General features: G+C 31.7%; 1 protein-coding gene across 12 annotated transcripts in view; it reads right to left on the reverse strand.

Annotated features, from left to right (window-relative positions):
* LOC127699797 (myosin heavy chain, striated muscle-like) overlaps window positions 1–19,042 on the reverse strand; it is a 156,539-nt gene that overhangs the window by 51,511 nt on the left and 85,986 nt on the right. For 10 of the 12 annotated variants that reach the window (XM_052203151.1, XM_052203145.1, XM_052203149.1 and 7 more), the window contains 3 exons: window positions 17,124–17,198; window positions 13,620–13,643; window positions 1,265–1,342 (listed from right to left, as the gene is read on the reverse strand). In XM_052203151.1, the coding sequence (XP_052059111.1) occupies window positions 1,265–1,342; window positions 13,620–13,643; window positions 17,124–17,198 (177 nt within the window). The remainder of the gene's footprint in view (window positions 1–1,264; window positions 1,343–13,619; window positions 13,644–17,123; window positions 17,199–19,042) is intronic. The other 2 variants (XM_052203150.1, XM_052203144.1) reach the window with 1 other exon arrangement.

Below are 19,042 nucleotides of genomic sequence, written 5' to 3' on the forward strand. Positions count from 1 at the left end.
AAAAAAGAAGTCTTTTGACTAAGTTGGAAAATTAAAATGTCCAATACTCACCATAAACATGAAAAAGGTTACTATGAATCATTGCTAATTGTATATTTTTGAACATTGCACAGGTTTTTACCAAAAATTTACCCAAGTTAAACAAAGCTGACTATACGGTATGGGTTTTTCAAATTGTTGAAGACATGATACGGTAGCCTATAATTGCTAACATCTACTTCATCTGAACTTTGGTGGATAGTTGTCTCATTGGCAATCATACCACATCTCCTTATTTTTATACTAAGTGTAAAGATTGTTCTCAATCTTTCTTACAATACCTTTAGTCTGTAGATATTTATTCTATTCAATAGCTTTTCGAAATACATTAGCCAGGTTTTCTAAATAAAATAACAACTAAACTACTATTTCAAGAAATAGAAATTATTATTATTACTATAAATTACTACAAAGAATGAAAGTACAATATGTTTAACGGTTTTCTGTGATTTTCGTGCGTGAAGTATTTACCTATTAAGTTTCTGTAAAGATGAGTTCAAATTCGTTTTGCTATTCGGAAAATCCCCTTTTTATAATACTTATCACGCCTTATCCTTGCGCGTAAGAAAATAGGTCGCTACTGGTCAAGGTTAATCATATAAATCACTGTCAATACATACGTAAATATTGGATTATAAAGAAAGCAATCACGATTTCATACGTCTCGACACCGATTTATCAATATAAAGCATATAAATACAAGTAACTAAAGAAATGTAGGATTAATAACAAGTTAGAAAACAAAGATGTTATTCGAATGCCACATGTTGGCGGAATTTCGTAACGCTAAATCGGCAACTGCCAATTTTGCCGGGAACGACGTTACGTTAACACAAAGGTAAAACCGCGTTATTGAATGTTTACAACACTAAGAAACTGAAATTGCATTTTTGATAAAATCAAAATAAAACTGATTCTTTACAGAAAATTCATAAATAAAGATTTTATCTCTGTATTTAGTGTGATACAATATTTCTCCACTCAAAAGAGTTAAATTTTCAAATTCAAAACGGAGGCTTTGTAAATGACTAAGTAGCAACATTGAATTTTGTGAGATTTAAACTTCTATATTTTTTGTCCCTAAAATTGATTTCATAGATTATTTTTTAAGTGGTTTCCATAAGTGAAAGTGGTGTTTTAATCTTATGAATAATATCAATCCACAAAATAAAGGAAATTTAGAACCCAATGAAAATTTCTGTTTTTACATTAATCCTCAACTTACATCCCGCTTAGGAGACTTTGTAGGGAGTTGCTTCCCTTTGCTAGACTGCCTACTGTTCTTTGTGCTAGGTCTACTGTCCTGAAATGAATAAATACAAATTGTTAATCAGGAAATTTAAATTGTTTCACTTGTAACTATTTTGTGGGCTTCCTGAAAGCAAAAAGTTCTTAATACATAATTTCTGGATGACATCACAACAATTAACTGCATGACCAATCAGACGACCCCAATTAATTAACTTATATTATCAGACTAGGTGTTTTTCACCTAACCCCTCAGATTTTGAACTTCATTTAAATATCTCATAAGATTTTTTTTTATATATATAGAAAATAAATTGTGTTATAGAACAGTAGAAAGAAGAGGAGTTTGGTATAAGCACCATGAAGAAGATTAAAATGCCAGGATGTTTGCCTGGGAATTGTTTATAATGGCTGTAACTTTGAACTGATATAATTACAGTACATAATAATAATAAAATATTTACTTCATCATCTGTTATTCAAACTAAAGAAATTTTACAAATTTTACAACTGAGAGTGTTACAAAGATTGCATATTTAAAAAACAACTAAAGGGAGGTAAATTCATGCCAATGAGACAAGCAAAGGGATTAAATTATCAAAAAGAAAAATGAAACACTATAAAAAATCAGTATAAAACAAAATCAATTTAAAAATCAATTAACCAATTTTTAATTGAATCCTAATGCTGACATAGAAGAAGAGTTGTTCCTGCCTCTCACATAGTTTATTGTTTTCTTATCAGTTCAGTTCAATAAAGAACAGCTTTTTTTCATCCGCTAATTGATCTTATATCAGATTTATACCTTAATAATATCCCTAATTGGAATTTACACTAATATGAACTTTGACAATATTAGGTGTTAAGCTTTCATTGTAAAATCTCTTTTCAGATTTATGATGTAATCAAGTAACACTCTAATAATAAAGACCTTTGTTACCAAGGTGATAAGGATTATTCTCTTACTGGTAAACCAGGTCTACTAAATAAACCAAAATTACCTGTTATAAACTCTTAACCAAAACCCCTGGTAGTTCTGTTAAAAGAATTTGATTTGGTATAAACCAATGAAAAATCTGCTGTAGTGAAAATAAAGTTGTCAGTACATAGAATTGGACAATAACCTCATTTTAATATGAGTTGTTTCAAAAACACCTATCATTTATACAGTAAATTCAGAAATTATTGAGAGGTTTTTATTAAAGCGAATAATGCAACTGGTTGGGTATCACAATAATAAAAACTTGCATTCTGATATCTGATGAATATATCTGTAAGCAGCTTTTCCTGAAATCGCAATAATTAATCTCGCAGTCTGATATCTGATGCATATATCTGTAAGCAGTTTTTCCTGAAATCGCAATAATTAATCTCGCATTCTGATATCCGATGCATATATCTGTAAGCAGCTTTTCCTGAAATCGCAATAATTAATCTCGCATTTAGGTCCATTCTTCAAAAATCGCAATAATAAATGCACGCAATAATTTCTGAATTTACAGTAGTAATAAAAACATCCACCACAAATATCATAAACCAACTACTGTCTAATTTGATCATGATATAAAAATGCTATCGTACTGTCCATGATGGATACAAAAGTAATTAAGAAAAATCCACAAGATCCTTTATAACCAAACTACTTTCTTATTTGACCATAATATAAAACACTGACATACCGTCCATGAATAATATCGCTCATAATCTTCAAACTAAAATTCAAAAGAAAAACCATATAACTTCCTTATTTCTGTACAAAAAAATCTTAAGCAAATAGGCTACAGCGTCATGATTGTTGCGTACATGTAAGTCATGTGAACTTTGGTTGATATTTGTTACAATGCCATTCATACTACATCTCATTATTTTAACTAAAATCAACTTAAATTTGTGCAAGGGCTCTCTTGAGCTTAGTGTTAGTTTAAACATATTTTATTGTTTAAAAAGGACCACAGGATTAGACACAAGTTAGTGTGTGCTTTTGCTCCCTGTTGAAGGCCACAGTATGACTTTGAGATGAAGAACAGCAATTAAAGCCCTATTCAATCACCACCTGTATAAATCTCTATCCTAACTTTGTATTTTTTGGATGCTCTCTCAATCACATATACTGTACATCTCCTTTTATTATCGGGTTGCTGTCTCTCAATCACATATACTGTACATCTCCTTTTATTATCGTGTTGCTGTCTCTCAGTCACATATACTGTACATCTACTTTTATTATCGGGTTGCTGTCTCATTGATGTGTTGTATACCACATGTCTCCTTTAATTAATGAACTGTTTGCATAATGTAAGAGCAATCAAAATTTTCTCAATTAAATAAGACCAAACTTGGAATAACGATCATACTTGTATCAATAATCCTCCTACTGAATTCAAACAATTTTTAATGGAACAATGAATAAATGATCGACAAAATTTCCATTATAAAAATGATCAATTTTAAAATAAACCCCAGTCATCCTACAATAAAGCTCAATCAGAACTACTGATTTCAAACTGTTTTTAATAGTAAAATGAATAAATGATCACCAAAAGTTTCATAATAAAAATGAAAAATCTTAAATTAAACCACAGTCATCCAATTAAGCCAAAATCAGAAATCTAGAATATCAAACTGTTCTCCATGGATTGATTCTCGATAATCTGTTGTAATATTCACAATCTCTTCCAAATAAAACAAATTTCTTTGATGTGGGATAATAATGGTCCTGCAGTAAAATCATTACTTTTAAATGGATAACAGTAAAATCATTAATTTTGAATGGATAACATAAAAACAGCATCAATACAATAATTATTTAACATGTCTGTTTTAACGTTGAAATCAATGATTAATCAAACTGTCGATTAACTAAAAACAGGCGTTCATTTCTCATTTCATTTCTAACTTAAATCTGCACTTGTATTAAGTTGTATTACAATAATTGAAAACTGGACTTTTATAATAATAATTGAAATTTGGACTATCATTACAATAGTTTGAATCTGGATATTAATTATAATTATCAAAATCGAGACTATCAATAAAATTGCAATAGCATATTACTTATAAAGCAAAAATAATCATAAAAAAGGTTTATAGAACTGTGAGTGATCACACAACAGTATCCCCCCCCTCCCCTCACAGCTCCTCAATACTATATTATTTTAAACAGAATAAGCATTCTGAGAGTATTGCATGGCAATACATAGTCCCCTACCGGTTAAAAATTCATTGTATTGGAACAAAATGCTAACTTGATCTATAACTTGTCATGGTGTAAACTATATATGTATATGTCAAATGTGTTTTGTTAAAATATACTTTTTAACTTTTTTGGTCTTTTAGAAAATGTTGTTTGTGCTGTATTTAGACCCCTCTTAACAAGAAATTTGTTTTGCATGCACATGTATAAAAATTGCGGTTTTTATCCAACGCAATCATAGGTTTGAACGTTGTTTTCAATTTAGACTTGTTTATATTTTTTCATTTGGGCTTGTATTATATTTGCCTTCGGGTTTATATGATCCGTTCATCCTATTTTGACTCCTCAAAATTCAAGAGTCTATCCTAAATTGAGGTAAATTGTATGGCTTTCCAAATACCGTTTCGATTCCTAACATCACTGAAGAGACATTAATTGTCGAAATCCGGATATGGTGTACAAAAACCTTTGCACCTTTTGTTTGCGGTATACCATCTTTCCCCAAGTTTATTGTTTTCTGTTTAGTATTAAATTTATAATTAAGATCCATTTATTACATCGGTGATCCATTTATTTGGCAATCGCCAATGGCAGTCAGCAGGGTTTAAGAACATTTGTTGTTCGACCTGTTAGTCAAATGCGTTTTGTTAAAATATACTTTTTCACTTTTTTGGTCTTTTAGAAAATGTTGTTTGTGCTGTATTTAGACCCCTCTAACAAGAAATTTGTTTTGCATGCACACGTATAAAAAATTGAGGTTTTTATCCAACGCAATCATAGGTTTGAACGTTGTTTTCAATTTAGACTTGTTTATATATATATATATATAAGATATCAAGTCAATATCTTCAAGCATGAAGAAAAAAGTGAGGAAAACTGATTATTTAAGAGAATTTTCTAAGTTCAAGGACCATAACTCTGCACAAAATCATCAGACTGGAACAAAATTCAAAACTGATCTGTAAGTTGTCATGATAAAACTATATACCTAATATCAATATTATCTTCAAGCATGACGAAAAAAAGTGAGGAAAACTGATTATTTGAGTGAATTTTCTAAGTCCAAGGACCATAACTCTGCACAAAATCATCAGACCAGAACAAAATTTGAACTAGATCTGTAACATATCATGATAAAACTATTTACCAATTATCAAATCAATATCTTCAAGCATGAAGAAAAAATAGGAGGAAAAATGATTTGCCGGACTGACGAATGGACAGACGTCAGTAGGGGACTCCCAAATTCTAACTTGATCTGAGTTTTGTGGTAATAAGAATTGTGTATAAATTTCATAACAATTGGTTGAGGCAAAATATCAGGACGTATGTGTGGACAGACGGACGGACAGACAAGGGTTAACCTTAATGCCTTTTCCGCTACGGTAGGGGCATACAGACCTTTATTTTTGATGTGACAAGTGTGTAGTTTTGCCATTTTACTGAATTTTCTGTCATTTTATAGCTGTTTTACTCTTGAAAGGGTTTCTTATAAACTGAGACCACAATGTTTTATAAAGAACATAGACTCAACTTTTGATTTTGCAAATCAGAGAGAGTTTGAAACACTTTTATTCATTAAGGGCCAAATTGGCATCAAATTGTATGAATGTAAGTGGTTCCTTTCTAAAATAAGGGAAAACGGGGAATAAAACAAGAGGCTATCAAGAGCCTGAATCGCTCACCTGTAATTTTTTGCTTAAATCTTTCATCAATGATTATTTTTGCTTTTCAATATATATTAATGAATGGCTTAAAACTTCAATTGAAATGTTCTTTGTATCTGTCATATTTTCTTTAATCAAAGAAATTCATTTTACCCCTATGTTTCATTTTAGCCATAGTGGCTATGTTTCTTGACGTACAAGAAAATAAAATACAAAATTTATACTAGATATACTGAAACTCATTCAGCCCAAGTTTGGTCAAAATTGATTCAGCAGTTTCAAAGGAGAAGATTTTTTAAAGTAAGCAAACTAAATGAACAAATTGTGAAAAATTGATTTTAAAGGGCAATAACTCTTTAAGGGGACAATTGACAATTTTGGTCATGCGAACTTATTTGTAGATCTTACTTTGCTGAACATTTTTGCTGTTTTCAGTTTATCTTTATAATTAATAATATTCAAGATAATAACCAAAATGATCTGCAAAATCTCCTTAAAATAACCAATTAAGTGGCAGCAATCCAACAATGGGTTGTTAGATTCATCTGAAAATTTCAGGGCTGACAGAGCTTGACCTAATAAACATTTTTACCTCCATCAGATTAGCTCTAAATGCTTTGGTTTTTGAGATATAAGCCAAAAATAGCATTTTACCCCTACGGTCTATTTTTAGCCATGGCGGCCATGTTTTTTATTTTTACGAAACAGAAAATAAAACACAAACTTTATTCTAGATACCCTTAGAATCATTCAGCTTAAGTTTTATTGAAATTGGTTCAGTAGTTTCAGAGAAGATTGTTTAAAGTTAGAAAACATGATAAACAAATTGTGTAAAATTGTCCTTAAAGGGCAATAACTCCTTAAAGGGCAATAACTCCTTAAAAGGTCAATTGACAATTTTGATCATATGAACTTATTTGTAGATCTTACCTTGCTGAACATTTTTTCTGTTCACAGTTTATCTTTATCATTAATAATATTCAAGATAATAACCAAAAACTGCAAAATTTCCTTAAAATTACCAATTTAGTGGCAGCAACCCAACAATGGGTTATCAGATTCAACTGAAAATTTCAGGGCTGATAGAACTTCACCTAATGAACACTTTAAACCACTTGTCAGATTTGCTCTAAATGCTTTGGTTTTTGAGATATAAGCCAAAAACTGCATTTTACCCCTATGTTCTATTTTTAGCCATGACGGCCATGTTATTTGACGAAACAGTAAATTAAACACAAACTTTATTCTAGATACCCTAAGCATCATTCAGCTTAAGTTTGGTTGGAATTGGTTCAGTTATTTCAGAGGAAAAGATGTTTGAAATAGTTTACTCCAGACGGACGACGACAGACGACGATGACGCACGACGACGGACGCCAAGTGATGGCAAAATCTCACCGTTCCTTCGGAACTGTGAGCTAAAAAAAACCTTTAATATAGGCCTAAGTACCAATACGCTTGATTTTAATCGTTATCTTTCCATGTCAAAAGTGTTTTAGGTCACTTTATTTGTTGGGCATAAAATATACGTCATTACACCGAGCAAAGGGATGAATATTCTAATTGAGACAATTTCCTTATGACTGCTCAAATAAACATGTTAAATGATATAATTGATATATTTCTTTAGGAGGGTTTTTATTATATTCATAAGAATTAAGACAAATGTTTAAAAATGTTAAGCAGGCACTATATTAATGACGTTGTCAGTTCATAGATGCAGGGATCCAGCTAGCCTATAAAACATTTAAATGATGTAAGAAATCAGTGTGTAGTAAAAAGAGTATTTTCTAGTAATGGAAATGATATTAATTATACAAATTGCTGACAACAAACAAATGAGATTAATAACCTGGTACCCCTACCTTTATCTTAGTAACAGACAGTTTGACCTTCTTTCCTTGTGTTGACATGGTAACCGAATTTGTCTGCGCTGATATTTCAAGAACAAATATTAAATGTGAAAAATACGGAACTTAATTCCATTTTGTCAAGCAATTAGAATGCAGAAAAATAAAATCTATGTTCGATCTCGATCTAGTAGTTTCCTATCATCCAATTAATTTTGGCGTAATTTTTGTCTTCATTGTTATAATCCCTGTCAATATCTCAGGATAATAGAACTGCATCGAGAGTCTTTCATCACCTTTAAAGCTGTTTGAATCAAATGTTTAGGATATGATGAAGCCTGCATGTCTGCTGTTTAATACTAGATACAAACTCAGATCTATTGACGATAAATTTTTTTCATTGGTGAATCCAAACAAAATCGTCAAAACATTTGTCCTAGGAATAGTTTTGAAATATAATTTTTTTCCAGAGATTTGAATTAATGTCTCTGTTTGTAGATTAATGAAAAAATTCAACAAAAAAAACAAATTTAAAGATGACAGGTACACAGTACATTCAAGTTTTCGATATATTGGTCATAAAAAGATGGATTAACTTCCAAAAACTTAATTCTTCATAATGATTGTCAACACAGCTACTTAATCATCACTTATAAAAATTTTCTTAATATGTCGCTTTTCTCTAAATTCAACAATAATGATATATCAAAATTGCCATGATACCGTATCGGTCTAAATCAGTCATGATACTTCTCAAAAGAAATAACGTAATCATGCAACAAGTTTTATCTATCTAGAAATATATATTCATATTATCAGCCTGATAATATTGTTTTACGTAAATCTATCGTGAGAGTGAAATTTTCCGTATTCCAAACGACACAGTATCTATTTCCTGAATAATAAGTTGATCTAACAGGTTATATAATGTGTATGATATCACATTAAAAGATGCAAATTAAGATTCTAATGTTCGTCAATCACGAAAAACTTAAATTCCTCAAGTCATTATTTACAATGAATATAAATTCGTACTCAGATTTAATTAAACTTTCTTTATTTCAAAGAATATTCTCCTGAATAATCAATAGTTGATTGAACCTTTAATTATTCCAGATCATTTTTTTCTTCTAAAATCAAAGGAAATTGTCGGTAATAAAAATTTACACAGCAGTTTCTGTATTATTACAATAAATCACAATTTATAGATTTTTTTTCTCAATTTTTTCCAATGACCTGATGATTATAATTTTGTCCAATGACCAGGTTAATAATTTTCTCTGATAGCAAGATTAATGATAAAGAATTTCCTCATCGGATAATAATCCAAACAGCTTCTTGCTACTTTCTTTGCTACAATTGTTTCTAAATCTTCATAATGATGATGTTACGTGGTAATCATTTGAAAATTGTAAAAAAAATAATGAATTTCCATCTGTTTTGAATTTTCTTTATTTTACACACTCCTCTGTTATAGACGATGTTGTATTTCTTTTAATATATATATATATATATTCATATTTGAATTTCAGATTTCAAGAGTAGCTGTTTAAATTCCATTCATATAACTTCATGAAAAATCACATTTTAAGTTAAATCCTATAATTTAATCAATCACATTTTTTTATACAAATTCAGATTTCTTTTTTCTTTTTTAATTTTTATTCTTTGGTTCATTCCAATGATTTTTCCCATATTATATTCTAAATTGTCAGTTTGACAGAACTCTTCTTACAGGAAAATTAATAAAAATCTGTACGATTTTGTTTTACTGTCCAAAGATAGAAGTTTCCAAGTAACACAGAACACTCAAACATCAATATTTATTTGTTATCCAAAAAGCTTTTTAAACGAATCATTTCCTGTTAATTATAGTCACTTAATAATTCAATTTGTGATGAAACTAAAACTGTTTCTACATTCACAACAAATTCAATGAATTCTCCCTCCCGTCCAATAATCGAAGCTGTCAAGAGAAATGATTTAATACCGATCGGTAAACGTTACTAAATCTATTGTCAAGAGATAAAAGCCATTTTCTACACGAACTTGAATTAATCAAATATTAACTCTGTCTCTTTTCTAATTAATATTTGTTTGATTGGAACCAGTATAAAAAGTCTGTTTAATGTAACTGTCAGTCAAGGGGAATCACTCAAGGGCGACCATAAGAACTGGTCACAGAAAGAAAGAGCCTGTTAATGTAACTGTCAGTCAAGGGGAATAACTCAAGGGCGACCATTAGAACTGGTCACAGAAAGAAAGAGTCTGCTTAATGTAACTGTCAGTCAAGGGGAATAACTCAAGGGCGTCCATTAGAACTGGTCACAGAAAGAAAGTGTCTGTTAATGTTACTGTCAGTCAAGGGGAATAACTCAAGGGCGACCATAAGAACTGGTCACAGAAAGAAAGAGCCTGTTAATGTAACTGTCAGTCAAGGGGAATCACTCAAGGGCGACCATTAGAACTGGTCACATAAAGAAAGAACCTGTTAATGTAACTGTCAGTCAAGGGGAATCACTCAAGGGCAACCATTAGAACTGGTCACAGAAAGAAAGAACCTGTTAATGTAACTGTCAGTCAAGGGGAATCACTCAAGGGCGACTATTAGAACTGGTCACAGAAAGAAAGAACCTGTTAATGTAACTGTCAGTCAAGGAGAATCACTCAAGGGCGACCATAAGAACTGGTCACAGAAAGAAAGAGGCTGTCTAATGTAACTGTCAGTCAAGGGGAATCACTCAAGGGCAACCATTAGAACTGGTCACATAAAGAAAGAACCTATTAATGTAACTGTCAGTCAAGGGGAATCACTCAAGGGCAACCATTAGAACTGGTCACAGAAAGAAAGAACCTGTTAATGTAACTGTCAGTCAAGGGGAATCACTCAAGGGCGACCATTAGAACTGGTCACAGAAAGAAAGAACCTGTTAATGTAACTGTCAGTCAAGGGGAATAATTCATGGGCGACCTTTAGAACTGGTCACAGAAAGAAAGAACCTGTTAATGTAACTATTAGTAAAGGGAAATAACTCAAGGGCAACCATTAGAACTGGTCACAGAAAGAAAGAACTTGTTAATGTAACTGTCAGACAAAGGCAATAACTGGGGTGACCATTAACCAATAAAAAGAGCCTGTTTTCATGTAACTATCCATCAAGGGATATAACTGGGACAACCAGGATTCTATATAAAAAGAGTCTGTTTTAATGTAACTGTTAGTCAAGGGGAATAACTGGGGCAACCAGGATTCTATATAAAGAGTCTGTTTTAATGTCACTGTCAGACAAGGGGAATAACTGGGGCAACCAGAAACCAATATAGAAAGAGTCTTTTCTAATGTAACTGTAAGTCAAGGGGAATAACTGGCATGGCCAGAAATCAATATCAAAAGAGTGTTTTAATGTAACTGTGAAGTGTCAGTCAAGGGGAATAACTGGAGCCACTTTAGGGAAATAACTGGAGCCACCAGGAACCAATATAAAGAGTCTGTTTTATTGTAACTGTCAGTCTATGGGAAAAACTGGAGCCACCTTGGGAAAATAACTGGAGCCACCAGGAACCAACATAAAAAGAGTGTTTAATGTTACTTTCAGACAAGGGGAATAACTTGGGAGACCAGGAACCAATATTAAGTCTGTTTTAATGTAACTGTAAGTCAAGGGGATTAACTGACACGACTAGGAACCAATATAAACAGAGTCTAAGTGTAACTGTAAGTCATGGGGATTAACTGGCATGACTAGGAACCTATATAAACAGAGTCTAAGTGTAACTGTAAGTCATGGGGATTAACTGGCATGACTAGGAACCAATATAAACAGAGTCTAAGTGTAACTGTAAGTCATGGGGATTAACTGGCATGACTAGGAACCAATATAAACAGAGTCTAAGTGTAACTGTAAGTCATGGGGATTAACTGGCATGACTAGGAACCAATATAAACAGAGTCTAAGTGTAACTGTAAGTCATGGGGATTAACTGGCATGACTAGGAACCAATATAAACAGAGTCTAAGTGTAACTGTAAGTCATGGGGATTAACTGGCATGACTAGGAACCAATATAAACAGAGTCTAAGTGTAACTGTCAGTCAAGGGGAATAACTGGCACGACTAGGAACCAATATAAACAGAGTTGTAGTGTTACTGTCAGTCAAGGGGAATAACTGGCACGACTAGGAACCAATATAAACAGAGTCTTAGTGTTACTGTCAGTCAACGGGAATAACTGACACGACTAGGAACCAATATAAACAGAGTCTAAGTGTAACTGTCAGTCAAGGGGAATAACTGGCATGACTAGGAACCAATATAAACAGAGTCGTAGTGTTACTGTCAGTCAAGGGGAATAACTGGCATGACTAGGAACCAATATAAACAGAGTCTAAGTGTAACTGTCAGTCAAGGGGAATAACTGGCATGACTAGGAACCAATATAAACAGAGTCTAAGTGTAACTGTAAGTCATGGGGAATAACTGGCATGACTAGGAACCAATATAAACAGAGTCTAAGTGTAACTGTCAGTCAAGGGGAATAACTGGCATGACTAGGAACCAATATAAACAGAGTCTAAGTGTAACTGTAAGTCATGGGGATTAACTGGCATGACTAGGAACCAATATAAACAGAGTCTAAGTGTAACTGTAAGTCATGGGGATTAACTGGCATGACTAGGAACCAATATAAACAGAGTCTAAGTGTTACTGTCAGTCAAGGGGAATAACTGGCATGACTAGGAACCAATATAAACATAGTCTAAGTGTTACTGTCAGTCAAGGGGAATAACTGGCATGACTAGGAACTAATATAAACATAGTCTAAGTGTTACTGTCAGTCAAGGGGAATAACTGGCATGACTAGGAACCAATATAAACAGAGTCTAAGTGTAACTGTCAGTCAAGGGGAATAACTGGGACCACCATTAGAACTAGTCACATAAAGAAAAAAAAGAATGGACACACAGGAATGTCTTGCCTGTGTAATTGATCAACAAATAAATGAAATGATAAAATATTGTGAGGTCAAGGTCAAAATCAAATGACAATCCTAAGTTCACATTATAGACAATAGATATTTGACAGTAATAAAGAATCAGACCTATTGATCCCTAAAGTTATCAGGTGATTTTGGTCATTAAAATAAATGCAGACATGTCTCTACGAGCTAGCCAATAACTGAATAGGATAAAATCTGAAATCTAATAATAAAACTCATTTCTGAAAGTTGATGAGAATCAAAGGTCTAGAAAAGTCAGGTCAATACAAGACTTCTTTAGAGATATATATTTTTGGTCATTGTTTTAGATATAAAAATTTTAATTTGTACATAAACATTTCACTGAAATCTCAAGACCCCTGTGACATGTATTACAAAATTCAGTATCTGACATTTCTTTGTCCAGTGCTGAGGATTGACAAGGAAAAATTGTTCTATAAAAAATTATACATTTCTAATTAAAAAAAAAATATTAACATTGATTGACATGCAATTTTCAAATAAATTTACGTTCAATAAAATGCGGGAAAATAAGTGTAAGCATAAAAACAACAAAAATTCATTAAAAAATGAAATATACAACTAATTTTAAAAAAATAACACATCGTTTACATTGGATACCTACTCTATTGGACTTCCTCCCTCTCCACTGAGAAGCATGAAAATAAACTAGAGTTATCTACCTTTCACTTATTTGTAATAAGTATGATGTAGAATAATAGAAAAGATGACCTAAGCCTTGCTGAGGCAGGAGGCAGGGTATAATCCAAGAATTTCATTTTGAGTGCTGTGTCACCAAATTTATTGCCAAGCATGACTTTTATTATAAAAGTAAAATTGTGTTACATGTTATCAACTTTTTTTTATTCAATTGATTACGTCAACAGTTTTATGTCAGTCTATGTTATTGATGGTGAAAAGCCCATCAGCGAAGTATTACATGTCTTTAGTGAGTATCTGACAAACTTTCTACACACAAAAGATAAAGAAGAAAAAAATATCAAAACTTTAAACCAGTGATGATCAGTAAAATTAGCTGTACAAGTCTATTTATGTTGTTATTTACCAACAACATGGTCAAGTCGGCCACAGAGGCCACTACCATTTCAGTGTTATCAAACAGAAATTTTATTTATAAACTTTGTATTTTCTGTATATTTTTGCATAGTAATTACAATAAAATGCTTCGCTGGGGCGCAGCTTGATACGACCGCAGAGGTCGAACCCTGAACAGTTGGGGCAAGTATGGACACAACATTCAAGCTTGATACAGCTCTGAATTTGGATTGTTATTAAATATTTGAAACAGCATAGGTTTCTGACACAGAAAGAATGTGGTCTAAGAACTTGAATTTTTTTAATTTACCTATTATGGTCCAATGTCCAAAATCAAAATACATGGTTAGATTCAGCATATCAAAGAACCCCATATTTTTGTTAAAATCAAACAAAGTTTAATTTTGGACCCCAACTTGGACAAACTTGAAAACTGGACCCATAATCAAAAATCTAAACACATGTTTAGATTCAGCATATCAAAGAACCCCAAGAATTCAATTTTTGCTAAAATCAAACTAAGTTTAATTTTGGACCCTTTGGACCTTAATGTAGAATAATTTAAAAAACAGGACATAAAATTAAAAATCTAAATACACGGTTAGATTTGGAATATCAAAGAACCCAAATAATTCAATTTTTGATGAAATCAAACAAAGTTTAATTTTGGACCCTTTTGACCTCAATATGAACCAATTTGATAGCGGGGCCCACAAATAAAAAATCTAAATTCATGGTTAGATTCAGCATATCAAAGAACCCCATATATTCAATTTTTGTTGAAATCAAAAAAAGTTTAATTTTGGACCCCAACTGGGACCAACTTGAAAACTGGGCCCATAATCAAAAATCTAAACACATGTTTAGATTCAGCATATCAAAGAACCCCAAGAATTCAATTTTTGTTAAAATCAAACTAAGTTTAATTTTGGACCCTTAGGACCTCAATGAAGACCAATTTAAAAAACGGGACCCAAATTAAACATCTGAAAACACGGTTAGATTTGGCATATCAAAGAACCCCAATAATTCAATTTTTGATGAAATCAAACAAAGTTTAATTTTGGACCCTTTTGACCTCAATATGAACCAATTTGATAGCGGGGCCTACAAATAAAAAATCTAAATACATGGTTGGATTCAGCATATCAAAGAACCTCATATATTCAATTTTTGTTGAAATCAAACAAAGTTTAATTTTGGACCCCAATTTGGACCAACTTGAAAACTGGGCCCATAATCAAAAATCTAAATACATGTTTAGATTCAGCATATCAAAGAACCCCAAGAATTCAATTTTTGTTAAAATCAAACTAAGTATAATTTTGGACCCTTTGGACCTTAATGTAGACCAATTTAAAAAACAGGACCCAAAATTAAAAATCTAAATACACAGTTAGATTTGGAATATCAAAGAGCCCCAATAATTCAATTTTAGATGAAATCAAACAAAGTTTAATTTTGGACCCTTTTGACCTCAATATGAACCAATTTGATAAAGGGGTCCAAAAATAAAAAATCTAAATACATGGTTAGATTCAGCATATCAAAGAACCCCATATTTTCAATTTTTGTTGAAATCAAACAAAGTTTAATTTTGGACCCCAATTTGGACCAACTTGAAAACTGGGCCAAAAATCAAAAATCTAAATACATGTTTAGATTCAGCATATCAAAGAACCTCATATATTCAATTTTTGCTAAAATCAAACAAAGTTTAATTTTGGACCCTTTGGACCTTAATGTAGACTATTTTGAAAACTGGACCCAAAATTAAAAATCTAAATACACTGTTAGATTCGGCATAACAAATAAATAAATGTGATCAAAGATTTAACAAATCTAATGCGCCATACTGTGCAATTAAAGATTACTTCTTGAAATTTTTCAATATTTGAAATTTGAAAAAAAAAAAATATTTGAAGAATAATTCTTTTTAATTTCTGAAATCTGAAATGAGAAAAAATTGACCCCCCACAATTTCTTTTTATCCCCCCCCCCTTTTTTCCCCAAAAAAATTCTTTCCCTCAAGATATGGTGATAATCTCAATTCAAATTTCCAATGGAGTTGGCAACCATAATTACCCATTTAAATTTACCATAGTGCTAACTTTATCTATTTTATAATAGAATTAAAAATATAGTGTCAAATCTTTCATATGGATTTTTTTGTAAAAAAAAATGATGCAACATTTGCAGATATTTTTACTGGTCTTCCTTTATAAATATGCATTTCTTTAAACATAATTTAAAAGCAGTGTAAGGGAAGTAACCAAAACGTTGTATTTGGATTACCTCCCTTACACTGTTTTAAATTATCTTTATTGTTCATTAACCATTACTTTATACATAATTTAAAAGCAGTGTAAGGGAGATAATTTCAATGATGTATTTGATTTATCTCCCTTACACTGCTTTAAATTATGTTTTGTACTAAAGTATTTGTCCATTAACCAGGACAACCTTGTTTTTCCCCCTTTTTTGCCCCTTATTCCTAAACGGTTTGAGCCATAACCCCCCAAAGCAAATCCTAACCATCCCTTTGTGGTATGGAAACTTGTAGTATAATTTCAGAGAGATCCATACACCGTTCCACAGTTATTGTCTGGAAACTAGAAAATGCTTATTTTTGGCCCCTTTTTGGCCCCTAATTCCTTAACTGTTGGTACCATAACCCCCAAAATCAATCCCAACCTTCCTTTTGTGGTATTTAACCTTATGGTAAAATTTCAAAAAGATGCATTCACTTAAACTAAAGTTAGAGTGCGAAAACCAATGTGTATTCGGACGACGACGCCGTACGACGACGACGACGACGCCGGACGACGACGACGACGACGACGACGACGACGCCAACGTCATACCAATATACGACCACAAAATTTTTTTGCGGTCGTATAAAAATGGTTATCACTTAGTAATACTGTTTGAAAATTTTAATTATTTGATAAACTTTATTGGGTACCTGTTTGTTGAAAGTTTAGTCTTAATATTAAAGACCACAACTGTCTCTTCTTCCCTTATCCCCCTCCCACCTCCACCCACACACATAATTTCTCACAATATAACAAACCTGCTGTGAATTGAGCCGAGAAGGATCCTCATCTAAGTCTGCTAGCTCGCTATTTCTCGTCTCAGCAGAGGCTGCCTGAAAATATTCCAATAAATTTGGTAACTATGGAGAACACTGTTTTTTAGAATGGAGACATAACAAAAATTTTTAGCTTAATATTTTTCCATATATTATCTTGTTTCAAATTTTCTTTTTTGTTTATTATCTGAGAAATTAATTTACAAATTATTCCAAGAGTTGTCTTTCTTTAGTAATACATTACAATAGAAAAATAAGAATTTCCTTAGAAATATAATAAGTTTATAACAAGTATTTGCAAAATATATTGTATATAGAAATATAATAAACATATACAATATCAAATCAATATAAAAATATCATACACTAAACTGTTATTAGTAGTATTTGTGACTATGTAGATAAAACTTATTTAAATAAACTTGAATGCAAAGTATATAGATATAAGAGAATGTGGTATGAGTGCTAATGAGACAATTCTCCATCCAAGTCAAAATTTATAAAAGTAAACCATTATAGGTCAAAGTACGGCCTTCAACACAGAGCCTTGGCTCACACCGAACAGCAAGCTATAAAGGACCCAAAAAATTACTAGTGTAAAACCATTCAAACGGGAAAACCAAAGGTCTAATCTATATAAAAAACGAGAAACGAGAAACACTTATGAACCACATCAACAAACAGCAACTACTGAACATCAGATTCCTAACTTAAGACAGGTGCAAACAATTGCAGCGGGTTTAAACGTTTTAAAGGTACCAAACCTTCACCCTTATCTGAAACAATAGTGTAACATCTATTTATATATAATTGGGTAGTATTTCATAAATGTATTTTTTATGAAAAGTGTATGCATCTGAATATAAAAAAATTATGTAATATTGTAGCTTCATGCTTCTTAAGATACAATCAATTAGAAATTCATGAAAAAGACATAAAATTATAAATCATAAAATACAGATTTAAGGTGCAAAATTAAAAGGGATTGCTTTACATTTTAAATTGCATGTAAAAAAGCCTTCATGTTATACAAATCTTAAAATGTTCAAAATAAGTTCATTTCTTCTTTGATTTTCCCAAATATTGGTTGCTTCTTGTGATTATTCATAATTTTGTCTTTAGAACTAAAACTGTTGACCTCAAAACATATATCTTTATGAATATACTAGTAGTTATATTGGGACTCTCAAGTAAATTTTGAAAGCAACGAATTATAAAGGACGTAATTCTGACCAGGATTACAACAAAAACCTAAGGATGTAAATTCAAAATTGTTACAAAGTCATAGTCTGGTCCCTGTCAGATACAAATGTGTATTCAGAACGCATACTGAATATTTATGGAGGAAATCCTAATACATCCATAATTTTCCATAGGACATTGAAGCTGCAAGATGTTGTGTTTTTTTTTTCTGGTTGAAGTTGGAGTTACTTAAATAACTGAGATTAGTTGCATATTCTGATATAATATATATAGTTTTAAGCTGAAATAATAATAAAACAATCTTAGTGAGTGTCACACCAAACAGTTAGAATATAAAAAAGGGGAGGTAAATCAGTTTGGATTAGCTTGTAGAAAGGGGAGGTAAATCAGATTGGATTAGCTTGTAGAAAGGGGAGATAAATCACTTCAGATTAGGACAACACCAAGCATTATCTTACAACATTCTTTTTATCGATTTAAAACCCTTAATTATTCCAACATGATTTTGGACAAAGCTTTGAATAAACATGACCGATGACCATCTGACTTCTACTATCCATAAATTGCTACTATATGTTAAGCAAGAAACACAAACCATGCAGGAACCAGAAACTCAGTGTAGTTTTTACAATTAGATTTGTTTAATTTGATTTTTGTTGACAAGTATAACACAGAAATTAGCATCAATATTGATATCA

Source organism: Mytilus californianus, unplaced genomic scaffold, assembly GCF_021869535.1.
Source record: "Mytilus californianus isolate M0D057914Y unplaced genomic scaffold, xbMytCali1.0.p SCAF_41, whole genome shotgun sequence".
Lineage (NCBI taxonomy): Eukaryota > Metazoa > Mollusca > Bivalvia > Mytilida > Mytilidae > Mytilus > Mytilus californianus.